Here is an 18258-nt window from a genome sequence, read left to right on the forward strand (position 1 = left end):
ACATTCTTTTCAAACTTTATTTAATTTAATTTTCTATGTAATTGATATAAAATATTTTAATTTTGTGGCTTATTTAAATTTAAATTTGCAATAGCAAAATATTTTTTTTTAGATTTTTCGTCGGTGAAATTCTACATGACATAATATAGCCTTAAAAAGTTTACGTAAAATATGGGGAACAGGTTTTGAAAATATCAAAGGAGGACACTAAAAAGAGACAATCTCGAATTTTTTGTTCATTTAGCGATACTGCGGGAGCTGAAAACAGGTCACCTCGGATATTTATGCTCCAAGAGTAGAAATAAGTATAATCTTCCTCAAAAATGGACTATTAATCACCTAATGAGTTTTTTTAGTATGATAAGATGATAGCAGTTTTATAAAAAAAAACACTGTAGAATACATAATATTTTTAGTATTTATTTAATAAATCAATATTTAAATGCCTAATTATAATTTTAAATAAAATAAATTTATTCAAAAATATTAAATTTCGTTATAAAAGTAATTGCTATGTTTTCATTGCATGATCACGTTCGCGAACTTATGTATTTATATAATTTACACTCACATGGCAACACTGGCTTCAAAGCTGTGTTTGACGGAAAATAGACAACCAACGTCGAAGTGAATATTTTCAACGGTCCTCTAAGTTAGTTTACATTTATTAAATACATTAGTCTTAATTTGAGGTATTTGCAATTTTATCGAGGCAAACTTAAAAAATGAAAAATGAAAATTCATTGCTTTTTTTTTCAAATATTGAATTTTTTTTATAAATAACTAATTTTGCTAGCAGTGGTTTTGCGCTACGCGTTCATAATTTCGTACTTTTAAGAATTTATGTATACTATGAATAATAGTATAAGATCATGGTTTATTTATTTTATTTTAATGGGTTTTTATCTATTACCTAAAAATTTGCTGACTTGGTATGTTACGACCCATTCAAGACAGTGAATTATTGTTACAAATTTTACTGATTATGATTTTTTACAGAAAAAACAGATTTTGTCGAACTTGAAACTATTCCATCTATTTTATATGTAAATACGTAATATTTTTTATTAATCTAAAAAACTATTTAATTGCATAATTTTAAAATTGTTATTTTGTATGTTGTTGTAGTAACAATGTAAACAATAGCGATACAGAAATGTGGCGAAAGTATTCTCGTTCAAGGCCATACAAATTGAAGAGAGATGATTATGAAGGAGAATACATTAAACCCCATATAAAAATAGAACACACTGTTCCCGATGAAGAAAAAGAAGTGCAATGTTCAAAAAATATGAAAAAATCAAGTTACGATAGAGATTATGCTATTGTGTTTTTGATGGGTATGAAATATTTAATAATATAATATTGATAAGTTTTATTTTAATCGAGCGAAAGTTAGCCACGGCCTTCGACTTGGATGGCATTTTGAAATTTTTATTGTCAACAAGTCACGGTTGCTATGCCATTGTTTTTAAAAAATAAAATTATTTTAATATGTGTAATACGTAATAATCAGTTAAATTTATATTGTTTAAAAGGTAGTGGCTTATCAAAAGAATTATTGGATGCGTTACCTGAAAAATTGATTAATCAATTTGATCCAAGGAGATGTTATTTATGTCGAATTACATTCACTAGTGATTCTTTAGGTATGTATCTATATTTATTTTTAGCATATATTTATTTTAGATAAATTGTAATAATACTTAAATACATATTTTATTTGTTTGTAGCTGAAACGCATTATATGGGTAAGAATCATTCGAAAAATATTCGACAATGGCTGATATATGATGCTCAAAAATACCAAAAACCTATGCCTACACAAACACTTGAATTACTTTCCCCTTATGTATGTATTTGTAAAATATAGAATTAAAAGCTCTTATATTTATATATTGTACATTTTTAGATAAAACCAATTAAATTGAATATACTATGCGAAGTTTGCAATGCTCCATTAATATCAAAAATACAAGCAGAAGCACATATCAAAGGAAAATTGCATCTAGAGTAAGAGTATACGATACTTTACTTTTAATTCCTGCTTTTGACAAGTTTTGTTGGAACAATAGCATTGTTTTCGTCCCACCTGTTCCATTGTTACTAACCTCTTGTCTTTCACAAAAAGAGTGACTCTTGATGCGGAAATACAAGTAGTAATTATTATACTAAGATACCTTTATATGAAACTATTTAACTCTTCCCGCAAGCTATCGATCCATAAGCCTCCTACCCGTCGCAAGTAAAATATTTGAAAGGCTTATCCAACGTAGATTATTAAAACATGTAATAGAAAATAAAATCTTACCCAATGAGCAGTTCGGTTTTAGAATGGAACACTCGGCTATGCAGCAGCTACATAGAGTTGTGAACCACATCCAGTTGGGCTTTAATAAAAAAATGTCAACAGGAGCAGTATTTTTGGATATAGCTAAAGCGTTTGACAAAGTATACCATGATGGTATACTATTTAAACTTATAAAATACAAATTTCCATCTGAACTGGTCAAAATAATTTAATCTTTTCTTAAAAATAGAACCTTTAAAATTAAATTGGAAAACCATCTACCGAGTCCGAGACCTATTCTGGCAGGCGTTCCGCAGGGATCAATTTTGAGTCCATTATTATTTACAATTTTTACTAGCGACTTTCTCTCCAAGCCATATAAAAAAGTAATTACTGCCCTATTCGCGGATGATACCGCCATTTTATGCTCTTATAAAAACCCCCATCGTGCAATAATTCATCTTCAAAACAAACTCAACACTATTCAAAAGTGGTTCTATAAGTGGCTAATAACAGCAAATTCCAACAAAAGCATCGCTGTAATGTTTAATCGCAGAAGATAACACGCCTATGCTAATAATAATCTCTCTAAATTAAAAATGTACGATAAAAGCCTCGAATGGCAAAATTCAGCCAAATACTTAGGATTAACTCTGGAGTCCAAATTAACATGGAAATCCCATATAAATAACATAACTTCAAGAGTAAAATCAACTCGTGCTCGTCTATATCCATTATTAAACAGAAAGAGCAAACTAAATGTAAAAAACAAACTGCTCCTGTACAAATCGATCATCCGACCAGTTATTTCATATGCGGAGGAGGTATACTTAGTCGTAATTATTCGAAATCACTACAAACGCAACAAAATATTGCACTAAGAATGGCGACAAATGCTCAATGGTTTGTCCGAAACTCAAATATACATAAAGATTTAAAAATAGACACTTTACGCGATTAGTTCGATAAACATAAAGTAAATTACCATGACAGAAATAAAAATCATTCTAACCCATTAGTTAAAAACCTTAATAAGGTAACATGAATATTAAAAAAAAGTGCTAGCTAACTTAATAAGAAACAAATAGTTTTTTTTTTGCCCTAAAAAATAAATAAATAAAAAAGAGAACGAATAAATAAATACCCAGGTGGATGGCTTTGGCCAGGAACTGGAAAAATAAATATTAGACACTGTATGAAACTATTTAGTCTGCAGGTGTAAGATTTTACATTCCAAATTTTATTGGTACATACATAATCATTAACTTATTGATAATGGGATTTCATTTCCATTTTGGCGCGAGAATCTCGGTTCAGATATTTAGTCAATGGATTTTTTTATTTTATTAAACTCAGGAATACATTCATTTTTAATCTCCTTGTTTTCGTGGACTTATCTTTGGCCACACTTGATAGGCAAATGCTCACATTTACGAAGGGCCGACTTTATCTGGTGGAATATCTTTTAAGATTACATCAATATAGTATTTCAGCGACTTGAGCAATAGTGGTTGCCAATCGTTGGTATATGTATAATATGTTTAATTTTTTTAAATTATTTTTGAAAAAATATATAATTTTAGCCTACTTGAAGGAAAGAAGCCAAGATTTCCGAACATTAGTGCGGAGGAATTGAAATTACTGCATCAGAAACTGTAATTTGTTCATCTCTACATTTTTACGTTTTAAGTTCCTTTTTTAAAGCTGTATTTTATTTTTTAGGCGGGCCCAAATTGATGAAAAAGATGAGGCAAATCAAGCGATTGAAGAAGAAGATATGAATAATATAATTTTAGAGCAACCCCAAACACCATCATATGATGATGGTTCGGTTCTTTGCGAAGTTTGTAATGTTAGTATGTATTATTTTATAAATAAAAACGTCAGGGGAAAAAGTAGTAAATTGCTTCATTGCTGTCTTTTTCCTAAGTATTCTATAACACAACATTATCTGTTGATCAGCTTGCAGATTAAGTATTAGAATGCTTATAGCTAATAGTGTACATTTAAATCTTGATTAATTTTCTTTTGAACTATTTTTATGATTTTTTACATGACATCTTATTCCAAATAAAGATAAGAGTGAGCGGAGAAAGTTATATGATATTTCATAAATTAAGCAAGCGGCACTTGGAGAATAAGAAGGCGCAATTCTTAAAATCGTCAAAAGAAGTTGAAGAAAATCAGTATTTATTTTTTATTATTTATTCTCTATGCTTTAGTATTTTTTTTTTAATTTAAAATATTTTAGGAAAAAGGACCTTATAGAAGAAAAGTCAACAGAGACAGTTACAGTCTCGCCTCTGACTTGCGTTATATGTAATGTCAGTATTTGTTATTATTAATATTATATACGCATATACATAGGTGGCTGGTGAACAACGTTTCACCGGCCACCTATGTTCATATAGACTTTAGCTCTAAATATTATTATTTTTGCAAATACAGATAACAGTGAATAAATCCGATCAAATGTTGGTGCACAAAAATGGTAAAAAGCACCTATCCAAGCAACGAATCTACATGGAAAAAATAAATAAATTGAATTATGAAGGTAAAGAATATTTTTAATGTGAATTATTTTATTGTGCTTTCAGAACTTAAAATTTATCATTAATTATTGTGTTTTCAGAAGTTAAAGACAACTGTACAAGAACTGTGAATTGGGAATAAATAAAACTTTGGCAACTGCTTACATTTTTTTATTATTCTCTTTTAAATAGTGCCTGAGCGATAGTTATTTAGATTCATATTAACTCTCCTCTTCCTACATACTTTTACTTCTGAAATAACAAAAATTGAAAATGTAAGATTATTTTTGTTTTTAAAAAAATGCTTTTGTTTGAGTTTAAACATTTGTAATACTTACTTCGTGAACTGACATTGTATAAAGGCGTGAAAAAAAGTCGCCCATTACACTACTGACCGTCATGTCTGATCTAGAGTTGTCGTGGAAGTGATAGTGAGTTCTAGAAAATCGGATGTTGCTGCCTCTCGAAATATGTGTGTTTGTGGAAGTTAGTCTGCCCATGCAAGTAAGTGTCACTCCTTTTATACGTTCTCTCGGAGTAGAGCTATGGCTCATATTACAGAGGTAGAGTCAACTCCGACTCTATTGCAGTTGAATAAGAACTATTTGTCGAGCGTAACTATGTCATTGTTTTGACGCGCATTTCAACGAGTACAACACATTGTTTATTGGTGACGTAACCGGTGCGTACAGTCTGTGCCGACAGTAATGCATCGCGATGGAGAAACTTTCGATGGTTATAAAGATATCGCCGATCCTTTGGTGGAGTATTTTTATTCCGTTTATAATTAATCATATTCAGCTTTCGATCGCAATAAAGACCTCAATCTAACCTCATTATCTAGCTGATTGTCCGTTTTAGCCATGAACGAAATTGACATTCTAGACACGAAGTGGGGTTTTGAGAAGCTCAAATCGCGTAGTTCCACAGTACAGGAACGTCATTGGGGGGGCAGGTGGAGGCATAATTTTATTGGGGGTGTCTTCCCCCACTGGAAAAATCTGAAATCATGTCTCTGCCACAGGACCCGACTTAATTTTTAACTTTATATTGAAGGGCTGTCAGGTTAATCTCCTTGCTCCCCTTGGATTAATTTAAAATTTGTCGCTTATAACTTCATCGTTACCTGATTTGTGGAGACGTAAGAAAGTCACCCCGATCTATAAAAATGGTGATAAATCGTGTATTGAAAACATCAAATGGGTCGCTGTTCCTTCGGCACTTACTAAATTGTTTGATATAATTCTTTACATATATATCCACAAGCGCTAGTAGGTCACCATCACGGGTTTTGTCTGCGTCGTTTCACGGTCACTAACCGCTCGTGCCTTTAAAATAACTCGATTATCAAATCTTTCGAAAAGCATTTGACAATGTTTGTCCTGAGCTATTTCTTCGAAAGTTAAACAAATTCGATTTATTGTTAGCTTTTTTTCGAGTTACTTCGCCGCCGTCACTATGTGAGCTATGTCAATCGTCGATTCGATGAGTATTTCGCTCATTCTTGAGTACCACACCTTGGAGTACCACAAGTTTATTAAAGATGATCGGCTTCGTTATAATTAATTGTCACTTTAATAATTAATTGCTGATTTGAATTCTGTACGATACGCCAGTTCCTAGCGTCTTTCAATATGGCTCCATTGTCTGGAATCTGAATAAAGCAACGTATTTATTGCTAGAGATATTTCAAAGAAAAATTCTGAGATCTATACAAAAGTGTGTACGGGTCGTATCCGTATTTGTATCCTAGTGTATTTTTTACTAGGAGCGTTGGTATACAATTTATTGCATTCTCAGCATAGCATTTACTCAAGTCAAGGGGCGGTGTCGACAATCCGTTAATGATTTATAGTGTCCTAGAGCAGTGATCTCCAAAGTGGGGTAAGCGTACCCCAGAGGGTACGCGATTCAATACTTTGGGGGTATGCCAACTGACAATTACACTAATTAAAATAGCAAAGAAACGATAAATTGACAACTGCGATGCAAATATTTAACTTAAATTTGATTATTAGGTATATATTTAAGTGCATGCACTATATTTTGTCTGTTAGGAAGAGAGTCGCGATCGCGTCTTTTATTCTTCACCGTTGCGGCCGGGATATCAGCGCTTGAGAACCCTCCTCTTGCACGAGCCATTTAGCTTCTCAACGAGCTTGCAAAACAAGGATCTTTTTGGTGATAGCTATGAGGAGCTGGAAAAAAAATGTGAATTGGTGCTAGGTGTGCAACATAAAAGTTTTTTAAATTATTATTACTAAAAGCTTAAATGTATAATTATTGTTTGATAATGGAAATCATGACGCAATGGGGAAATCTGTCAATTCACGATGGTCAGATTTGTATTAAAAAATAATAAATATATGGATGTTTTGGTCACAGTGATTAATGTTTATGAATGTCCATTTGTTTTTTAGTAATTATTATAATAATGTAACTTTTCTGTAGGATGTTTTCCAACGAGTTATGAATTGTTTAGTTTTTTGATTGACAAGGTGACATATTTTTTTCTTTTTACTAGGTAAAGTTGAGATTTTATGTTTGTATATAAATAAATTATTATATAAAGAAACATTCACATTGTCTGCTCAAAACAAAGGTATTATCCGTTTGCTGAAAAACAGCAATTTGTATAAGCATTTGTATGGTTGACGGACGAATTTATTGTTAAATTTATTGTGATAAAAAAAACTTTTTTTTTTAAATTTTATTTCGATTTATATACGTTTTTAATTAGGCACACTTTTATGTAGGATTTTATCGAACGAAGCTATGAATTTTTTAGTTTTTTGATTTGCTACTTTTGCAACAAAGTGAGGTATATTTTCTAAAGAAAAAATTATAAATGCAATGCTTAAAAAATAAAATTAAAAAAAAATATTTAATTTAAAATTTATCGTGACTAAATAAACTGCTTTTTAATTTTATTTCAATGCAAGTTTTTCATTGCATACATTTTTTTGTTCGTGGATTTTTTCCAATGGAGTTATGAATATTTTAGTTTTTTGATTAGCCACCATTTTTCAACAAGGTGATATATTTTCTTTTTTTATAATGCAAAGTGTGGATATTTATATGGGTTATTTCATAAAGACAAGTTTTCGTCGATCTGTCAATATTTTAGGTGTAATAAATAATACAGCGATTTCTCTCGATGGTTAATTTATAAAGCGCATTTGCACTAATAAAAAATTCTAATAAGGAAGTACGTATGAACCCATTAGTCCTTAGATTTCCAGCTGATAAGATGTATTTCTTTATCTTTCACTCTATCAGTCTAGGATTTTTTGATTTATTTACTTTAATTTATAATCACCAGCGAGCTTTACACCGATGAACAATGTTAATCTAGTTTTAGAATATTTATTCCAGCCAAGATTGATTATATTCTATTTGTATTAACACAGTCAGTTTGAGAGCTATCCATTTAATCATTATTCGTAATTGAAAAAGAGATGGCAAGTTTGGGTTCACGTCCCTACTACTAGCTTTAAGGCACACGATACGGATATATGTTCGATATACTTATTATACTCCGATCGATAAATATAAAAAATATAGTAATGATTTTAATTTCTATTAATTGGTTCAAAATATAAACAGCTGTAATGATAAGTATATATGTATCGTGTGCTTTAGAGTTAATAGTAAACCCAAACTTGTGAAGTAAAATACTCGATTATGAATAATGATGAAATGGATAGCTCTCGAACTGACTGTGTTAACGCAAATATGGTGTAGAACTATCCTGTCTCGTATACATTAAAGATTTGAAAAGAGAATAAATAGCATACGACTAATAATTTTATAGAAGAAGAAAATAAATTAGATAGTAGCTCTCCAGTTTAATTTGTTGAATCAATCATTATTTGTCTGAAATTCCATAGCAGAATATTTTTTTAATATATTCTTCCATTCCTAATGCATACTAAGCGCATAATCCATTACACTGCCATATCTTTTTAAAACAATCTTTTAAGAAATGTTTTCACGATCTCGATAAAAATCTGACTTTTGAAATATGTACGAAAAGTCGAGGACCGTTTGTTTACCGCAGACATTAAAAGTTCGCCAATCATTGGTATAGAACTTTGCGCGTTTGAAGCGGATATTATATTGATATGTATGTATTATATATACCTAAAATATTGGAAATTTCAGTGTTTTCGACAAAGTTTTATACACCAAATCGTTAGCGGTTACACGATCACCTTAATTCGAAATGCTTAATGGCTCTGTGAAGCTTAAGTTTTTCCAATCTGCCACCGACGGCTTTTACGTGAGGAATTTACCGGAGCATTTTCAACGAAGAGTATGGGTATATAGTTAGAAAAGGAGCGGGGGCGAGGGTGGATAGGGTAAATCGACGAAAAAACATATTTTTCCTTTTCACCGGCGAGCTTTGGCCAGCCAGTGTATTTTTGCAGCTAGTGTAATTTGATTCGAAAGAGCCCTTTGAATCAAAGCGAGAGTTTTGAAAAAAAATATTTTCAACCGAAGCAAAGCTCTTAACCGTAATTTAACGGTAACTGCTATAAATAAACGATAATGTATCAATTTGATGATTTCTTCAACCGATTGAATCAATTGCTGTATCTGGCCAGCAAATTGGAGACTACGACGATACATTTTATACGATTGACCTTTAAAGGATCTGATGGACCGTTTTTATATAATTTTATCTGGTTAGAAGAGAAAATATAATACACACGAGAGAGTAGAAGCAGTACATGACTAAATTGCTATTAATTTGACCATTATAAAATAGTAGAAATCTTATCAATACCATACAACAGAAAATACACGTGTCTGCCTGTCTTTCACAAGCATTCCTCACAAACGGTGAACAATAGCGACGTGACATTTGCACATGTCATTCTGGTTGGCATTTCTATGGACACTTGTTATTTTTAACTTGCAGTTTTTAAGTTGAACGTTGAGCTAATAAGTGCCGTGGTGACGACAAATAAAATTATAATGAATAAAGAATTAGTTGGATTTGATCTTCGATCTTTATTAACTTTTAAGTTTTAAAATACAATTTACTATTTATAAAAATTTAATAATTTATTTCAATTTGTTGATCAATTCATTCTCAAATGTGTTTAAGCATTTGTAACGAAAATTATATATGACGGTTAAACTGTATTTATTGTCATTCAAATAAATGAACTTTAACTTATGTTATTGGGTATCTTACTGCTAATCTAACCTTATACATAAAAATACGTTACATATACGTTTACATATTAAATCGTGCTGAAGATGAGAGCATTACAGATAAAGAAGGTCGTGTTAGTCCTTCATTAGTTGATAACGAATAGTGGAAACAAAACCACATAGAATAATTTAAGAGCTTACACAAAATTTAAGTGATCATAATCTTAACAGTTCTAAAAAACAGCAAAATAGCTTGATAAATGGGTGCCGCACTAACTGAATAAAAACAGTATATCGCCTTTAAATTAAATTAAATTTGAGCTTCTTTTACACGACAATCTAGTTCCTATTGTAACATGTGATGAAAAGTACACATTTATGACAGGTGCCAGCAAACAACGGCCTAAATAAAATAATACTTAAATATTATAAAAAAAAAAAATACTTAAATATTGTCAAATAATATATTTGCATGGCGGATTATATTGATAAATAATGACTTATCTCATTAAAGCGCGTTGTTCACGTTTAAAGAAACGTGCGTGTTTAAAAATATTATTTCTATGACACGTGTTTCTGTATAAGAAAATAATATAAGCTCACGGACATATATTTATCATTATTAGCTTTGTTAATTCAAGAAGTTAATATAAGTCGTCAATAATGTACCAAATATAAGTTTTTGATTACAAAAAACGTAGGAACCACTATAGTCGATTATTTATCTTAGTTCCTCTTTATAAACTTAATTTTTGGAGGTTCGACTGTCCGTATAACTAAATTTATTTGTGCTCTAAGATTTTCCGTACTAGTAACAGCTACCATTTCGAAGCTCTTTAATATTGAAGAAATCACAGCTTTCAATTCAAGCATAGCAAATTTTTGTCCTGAAAGAAGCAAATACTATTAGTTTTTGATCATGAAAATTTGCTAATTGATTGATAATTTATACCAATGCAGTTTCTTGGACCAGCACTAAATGGAATATAAGCAAAGGGATGTCTTTTGGCGCAGTTTTCTTTTGTGAAGCGATCTGGGTCGAACTTCATAGGATTCGGATAGATATCTTCTCTTCTATGAAGATCTACGATATGGAAATGAAGCGTGGCACCTTTTGGAATTAAATAGTCCTCTAAAATATACAATAAATTAATTTTATAATTAAGTAAATAATTTATTATTGTTTTATATTTTACTTAGTTGAATATCTTCTTTTGCGCTTCTGCCTATTAAACCAACGCTGGGATATATACGCAAAGATTCTTTTATGCAATTTTCTAAGTAAGGCATTTCTTGCAGCATTTCCATAGTAATTGTGTCTTCTGATTTTTTATAAATTCTTATAACTTCCTCTGCTGCGCGTTTCTAAAGAGCATTTAAGAGTTTTATTTAAGAAAATATTTGATGTTATCATTGGACTTACTTGTATATCAGGATGATTTGCTAATAATAATAAGCAAGTAATTATCGCAGAAGTTACAGTATCATGACCCTAGAAAACCATAATAACTATAAATATATATATTCTTAAATAAATATTAACATAAGTTTAAGGTCAGTTTGAATAATGAGCAATGGATAAATGCCTTATTATTGAACAAGATTTCCATCAGTAGCGAAATCAAAATAAATAATAGGCGCTGTTAATGAAAAGTCTAAAGAAACATAATCTAATTGCAATAAATTATTACTTATTATAATTATTTAGCTATTATGATAATATGAATAAATAAAATACAATTATCATGATATGTTTTACATCATTTACATATTCTTTTCTCATATATGAATATACTTTTTTTATATTCCAGAAATTCCTTATTTGATTGCTCTGGATTCTAGAGTATTAGAGTCTAGAATATTAACTAATTAACTGATTAACAATATTTGTTGAGAAATCCGAGCGTAAAACGAAGTATTATGCCTAAAATTAGATATTATTTATATGATATTGTTGGGGGTCCAAGCAATAACGAATTACAAGGTTACGTTAACAACCACTTGAACAACGAAAAGAGAAATCTCTCACACTTTTACGAAAGTTAGGATTTTATGTGGTGAATCCGACGTTATAAAAATTTTATTGTACATACGAGTAATAAATCTCCATGCCATGTAAATATAAAATCACGTATAAGATAAATAATAATTTAAACATTGCCGAATATTTTAATGACTAAGTGACTTTTGGCCCAATAATAAAGACGATTGTTTTATATTATCTTGTTCAACAATTATTCATCAGGCTAAATTAAATCAAACAATTTTTGGTTTTCGCTAATTATAATTTTTAATAGTGGCATTGTGGGGGCAAAATAAACAATGACTGCTGATTTGAACTCATGACTTTAGCACACAGATATGCGGACAAATCTATCGTGCTGGTAATAATTAGTACTAACTTAGATTATTGCAATAATCAGCTGTTGGATAATTAATCAGCAATGAATGTATTTGACCCTGAATTTTCATTGAATTGTGCGGTGTAAAAATGAACTATTTCTTATTGAAAATGCAAAAGCTGTATAATTTGCATTTAAATTACTCTGTTAAAACTTAATACTTCACCATATAAAATACAAGATTTATTGTTAATGTATTTTTATGTTAATTATACATACGATTTACAATTATTTTTTTTTATATTAAACATATTTGTGGAAGAAATAAGAATTTACCTTTTACCTCAAATAAGAATGTATCCACTTCTTCTCTAATTCCATCCTCGTCTATAGCTCCTTTTGATTCGGCATCAAGCAATAGATCCAACATTGCCAATCTCTTTTTGGAGCTCAGCACTTTTTCACCTTCTATAATTACATTTTCTGAATTCCTCAAATTCCTGCGTTGCTTAATGATATTTTTCGTGAAGCCGTGCAGAATTTTTAGCATTTTATTTTGTAATTTCCAACTACTGCTCATCGAATAAATAAAATTGAAATGATACCAGATATTTCTAAAACGATACGTTAAAACTTCGGCTAGCTTTTCTATTGAATTTCTATACATCTTTCCTTCGTTCTCTTCCATCAAATCCAACTTTGCACCCATAGCAGTTTCTATCAATAAAAACAAACAATAAACTTTTATGGGTAATTAAAGTAATTTTAATATTCATTACCGCATATGGAATGTAGGGTAAAATTTGAAACATATGGCAAAATATCCGTTTCATCATTGCCAACTTCTGAATGCAGTTTGTCGATCAACTTTTTGCACTCTTCGTCAAAAGTTGTGCAAAATTGTTGCAGTATATTAAAATGGAACGTTGGTGTCAATATTTTTCTTCTATCTGCCCATTTTTTCCCTAGTGTTTATCATAACAGAGTCATTACTATTTAGTACTGAGATAGTCACAATAATTATTTAAAATAAAATTTATCGTACCCGTGCTGGTTAGTAAACCTTGTTTTAACCAAGGATGAATAAATTTATACATGGCACTTTTATCAATGTACTTGTAACTGGATAGTACGATCTAAAACGATGCATTGTAAGAATAATACAATTGTAATATTATTATAATAAAAAAGTTACCTCAAAGTCTTCTGGTTCTGTTATATTAATAAAAGGAATGTCAACTGCCCAAATAACATATTTTTTCTTGTAAAGCTTTGAAAAATATCTCGTTTTATTATATAGCTCCTCTGAAATACAAGTTTAAGTTCTGGTGATGCAAGAACCAGTTTTTATATTTAAGAATGCACTTGGCTTACCTGAAGAACAGAAAAATTCTAAAAGACTGCCTATAACTGGAATATTTGTAGGTCCTGGCAGTTTATTAATTAGTCTTCCTTTTCTTGTGCCATGTATTGAATAATGTAGTACGATAATTGTAATCACTGTCACAAGAAACACTGTGAATAACATTACAAGTGAAATAGTTAACTTGTATTTATGAGACGATGACCGCTTCGCTTGGTTGCCGATCGAAAACTGACTCAATTGCTGAGAATAATATATGTATGCATTTTTATATATGTACATATGTACATACATATAACAACATAATTATTTTTAATTAAAAAGTATTAATGAGACGGATTATTTACTGCGTTGAATTGTTTGTTTCCATTACGTTTCACCCAAAATTTTTGAGGCATCTTCAGATAAGACTCATTGACAGATATATATCATTTAATGTATTTTTGTAAAAATAATTTATTATAGTAACTATAAACTATGTTATTGACCTTGGTATATTTTTCGGTTAAATGGCATAAAGATTGTGTTCGCACTAAAAAGTACATAATATTTTTACATTTCAAACGAAATACATAAGATATCTTTTGCGATGACATTTTTATTTCTCTTGGTGGTGATATCCGTTGTATGTACATCTTTGATACCAGTTTTATGTCCAATATACATTTATATCTGTAAAAGTTTGCTTATTTTAATATTTTTCAACTATAATATATTTTATATTAGAAGGTATGAAAACTCGTTAAAAAGTTAGTATTGATCACAATGTGCGTTATACATATATGCATATACATACATATATAATCTGATTTAATTTCCTAATTAAACTTGCAATTTCATTGTTGAATTTGCCTTTGTTTACATCAAAAGTTTGTTTGTGAATGATTTATTATTCAATTTTAAAGCGAAACTTAAAATAGCATTGGGATTAAATTGACTCAAAGCGTGGATTTATTTTCGATGTGTTTAAATGAAACTTAACAATCAGTTTAATTTAATTATTGTTCCCAAATAAATTACTATGTATAATTATATATTAACATCCAAAAACATAATTTAAACAAGGAAAAGAAAATCTGCATTTTTATTTAGTTTCGTTGATAGCAAATTCTGATTCTCATCAACCAAATAAAGGAAATAATAGTACACCTATAAATTAAATGTTATAAATATTATGTTAATATTAATGTTTATTTTACGAGTTGAATAGTTTTTTTTTATAAATATTAGATGTAAACATACATATAATATTTATGGAAAAGAAACATGAGAAATTGTAGGATCAAAATTACATCATTTTGCGAATAAATCACTCTTGAGTGAAAAAATGCCATACAATTTGAAGATTGCCAGTATTATACCGAGGGCTGCCGAAGGATAGGGCAGAGGTACATTTATGAATTCAAAAAGAGGCCCTGGCTCAATATCCATTTATTATTAAATATATTTTTATTTATTTATAATTTAATTTAGTAATCATTCATTTATATTTTTGCACTTGAACGGTTCTTCTTAATCGACATCCTTATTTGTATATACACGTTTACTTCACGACTTCATTACTTGAAATCTCACTATCATATATTATTAAGATTTTCAATACCATTTTAGAGAAAGCTACGAATTTGTCTTGTCTCCAGAATTATTTCAGAGAATTTTATATAGTAGTATCCGTTGAAAAGGTAACCGATTGTTCATATTTTTGGTACGAAAATTCACAACTCGATATTTCAATTGTGGCAAAGGGATTTCAAGGAAGGAAGGTAGCATTCAATCTTTTCTTCCAATAAAGTTAAATATTCTGTTATAACGGAAATAATTTCCTTAGCAGTGTTATCGTTTAGCGAAGGAAACATATATATTTTTTATAATATGCGATTTTTCCAAAGAGTTAATTTTTTCTAAAAGGCTGTCAATTTGTTAGTGGATGGCTAAATATTTTATTTTTTTCTTGAATACTGATATTAAGTTAGTAATTAAGTAATCAAAAATATCAGTTAAATATGCCATTTTAGCACATCAAATATAATTTTTAAGACATTGTTCAATATCATCGATATCTTTATTTTGAAACAGCAATTTATTCTTACGTTATAAGAATTGGTCAAATTAAAACTTTGATTGAAATTAATTACAACGGTGGAAAAAATATTGTTTATTACAAAAATATTATGGTTGATAAATTTATAACTGAGAAACTATGTTTGATAAAGTTGTAACTAAGAAAGATTTAATTTAGTTTTAATATATCAATTTTAAAATCCACAGACAAGAATCAATTTTGTCATGAAAGCAAAGTAAGATGGCAAAAAATGGCAAAGAAATATTTTAGAACCACTCTTGTCTTGGCTTTTGTTCGTAAGTGTGGGATACTTTTATTATTATATGAATTTGCTTATTGTAAAATCACCCGGCATATTATATATTGTTGACAGAAAAAAATTGTTTCTATTATGCGTCAAAAGGATGAACAAAAACTTTATGTAGTGTCGATCAGTGTCAACTCTCACGGATTATAAACTTGAAAGCATCATAAAATTTTAAATGAAAATTTAAAAAAAATTTCAGAATTTCGAGCAGAATTTGCTCTTTTCATATTTTCATATTTTTTATTACTTCTTAATCGATAATACATATTAATCTAATCAGATAATTGGTACCAAAATTGCATTGTAATATTAAAAAAATTAATCAGTTCACATCTTTTGCTGGAGAGCTAACCATCAACCGATGGATAACGAGCGATCAAGACTCATTGACTGTAAATAATAACAATATACTTTGATGCCGTTTTTTTGTGTTTATAAAATATTAACAATTATCAATGCAATAGTTTTTTCCCGAGATCTCCTACTATTGTAAAGTCTTATTTACGAGACTAAATAATATTTATTTTTATTTGCTCTAAATACCTATAAATTAATTCTGCAGGTAGTTAGCACTCGAACAAACTTACAAAAAAAAAAATTGAATGCTTATATAATATTTTTCTCTGATTCTTTATTTATTATTTAAATATAAAGTCTACATAGCTGTAATTATATTGAATTAATTGAAATATGGTTTTGTGGAAACATGTCTCAAAAGTTTTAATTGCATAATATACTGCAGGTTAATTATCTTTTAACGAGAATATAGAAAGCGCTGGTCAATATTTGTGGATCTTTGTAGAAAACACACTACTAAATAATTAATTTCATGATAAATAGATATATTTGATATATGTACATACTATGTATATTATATTTATAAATAATGTGTTGATTATAATATTTTTAAAATATATTTTATGAATAGTTTGTTTTTGTTGTTGCTGTTTTTTTTATTAATTGATATAAATAAAATATATACATAATTTTGTAAATATATCGAATTGAATTATGTAATATGTCAATTTATGTTTAATTTTCTGCTATAGTCACAATCATGTTACATATTATTTGAAAACAATAGATTTTTTACTACATTCATAAATTCACCCTATAAATTATCTATTTTAGTTTTTCCGAAGCTTAACCCTCCGTGGAAGTAATAAAAAGGTCCATACAACAAAAGCCTCTGATCAGAATGCACAAACAGTATTCGGGTCACGTTCATTTTAACCGTATTTTTTATGTCGTAAAAAACATAACACATATGAGTAATAGAGACCGTGACGTTTATCACGTCATGCGCGAATAATAAAAAAAAACGTTATTTTTTCACGGATAGGAGTGACTTAATTGATGTCGTTTCAAGATAGGTACAATTTTTGTAAAACCGAGAGTGAGATTTTTGGGTCGTTCGAAAGTTTGAAATCATAATAATTAGTGCAAGATGAAAAGGCAAAATGTTAGATTAGCTCTCTCGAATGCGAATTTTAGACTCATCCCTAAAGAGTCCACCATACGGAGGGAACGGTTGGTGTTCAAACTTTTTTCATTATAATACATAAGTTGTTATATACAGAGAGAAAATAAAACGCGAGAAAATAAATGGGGCGCTCGTGTTCTGTAACGTCTTGTTTATTTATTTTTTTGCTGATTTGTATTCATTATTTTTCATAAAAAATGTTTGTGACGTCGTTTGTAATAAATAAGGTAAATAATAAATATTAGCCAAGTGCTTCATAGTTAGTTATATTATTGGTTTCCATAATATTTTAGCAGCATAGTATATTTTTTAATACATAGTCAAATGAAAAAGTGTTGCGATATTGAAACGTTCAATATTACTGTTTTAAGTTCAAAAAAATTAAATCGTATTGTTTCTGCAAAGAATTAAACATGGTATTTTGAGTACAAACAAGTTATTGAACCTTAAAACGTATCGTAAAATATCTGGCATGGCTACATTATTTAATTGTCAAAATCAACTGACCCAAAATAATATCTAGTTAATAAATATTAGTCTTAAGTTTAATTTACAGACTCTCCAACATTTATAAATATAGAAATTATCGAGGGGTATTATCCGAATCAAATGCAAATCGTTGTTGTGTTCAGCCCCCATTTCGAGATTATTTTACGCCCCACAGATTTACGAGCTTTGTGCTATCATCGCATTACTAATATGCATAATTATGTGCCA

At 29.4% G+C, this 18258-nt stretch overlaps 3 protein-coding genes across 4 annotated transcripts in view; 2 read left to right on the forward strand and 1 right to left on the reverse strand.

Annotated features, from left to right (window-relative positions):
• The first annotated feature begins 571 nt into the window (after positions 1 to 571).
• Positions 572 to 4981, forward strand: LOC148231079 (uncharacterized). 2 transcript variants are annotated; one of them, XM_088195864.1, is made up of 12 exons: positions 572 to 652; positions 1000 to 1046; positions 1129 to 1340; positions 1539 to 1649; positions 1734 to 1852; positions 1913 to 2013; positions 3874 to 3945; positions 4013 to 4142; positions 4367 to 4476; positions 4542 to 4614; positions 4739 to 4844; positions 4923 to 4981. In XM_088195864.1, the coding sequence occupies exons 3-12, from the start codon at positions 1157 to 1159 to the stop codon at positions 4961 to 4963; spliced, it is 1047 nt and encodes a 348-aa protein (XP_088051990.1). In that variant the 5' UTR covers positions 572 to 652; positions 1000 to 1046; positions 1129 to 1156; the 3' UTR covers positions 4964 to 4981. The 2 variants fall into 2 exon arrangements, with proteins under 2 accessions (XP_088051990.1, XP_088051989.1); XM_088195863.1 differs by lacking the exon at positions 1000 to 1046.
• A 184-nt stretch (positions 4982 to 5165) lies between these two features.
• Positions 5166 to 18258, forward strand: part of LOC148231080 (uncharacterized) — a 185317-nt gene continuing 172224 nt past the window's right edge. Inside the window, exon 1 of the mRNA XM_088195860.1 lies at positions 5166 to 5325. Coding sequence (XP_088051986.1) covers positions 5272 to 5325 — 54 coding nt within the window. The 5' untranslated portion in view covers positions 5166 to 5271. The remainder of the gene's footprint in view (positions 5326 to 18258) is intronic.
• LOC148231081 (cytochrome P450 4C1-like) lies at positions 10435 to 14115 on the reverse strand. Its single transcript, XM_088195859.1, has 9 exons — positions 13701 to 14115; positions 13522 to 13631; positions 13372 to 13462; positions 13106 to 13291; positions 12670 to 13043; positions 11408 to 11476; positions 11181 to 11349; positions 10937 to 11116; positions 10435 to 10871 (listed from the first exon to the last, which is right to left on the reverse strand). The coding sequence occupies exons 1-9, from the start codon at positions 13981 to 13983 to the stop codon at positions 10711 to 10713; spliced, it is 1623 nt and encodes a 540-aa protein (XP_088051985.1). The 5' UTR covers positions 13984 to 14115; the 3' UTR covers positions 10435 to 10710.

This window comes from Plectrocnemia conspersa, unplaced genomic scaffold (assembly GCF_051122295.1).
Source record: "Plectrocnemia conspersa isolate PC_06_02 unplaced genomic scaffold, ASM5112229v1 ptg000010l, whole genome shotgun sequence".
Lineage (NCBI taxonomy): Eukaryota > Metazoa > Arthropoda > Insecta > Trichoptera > Polycentropodidae > Plectrocnemia > Plectrocnemia conspersa.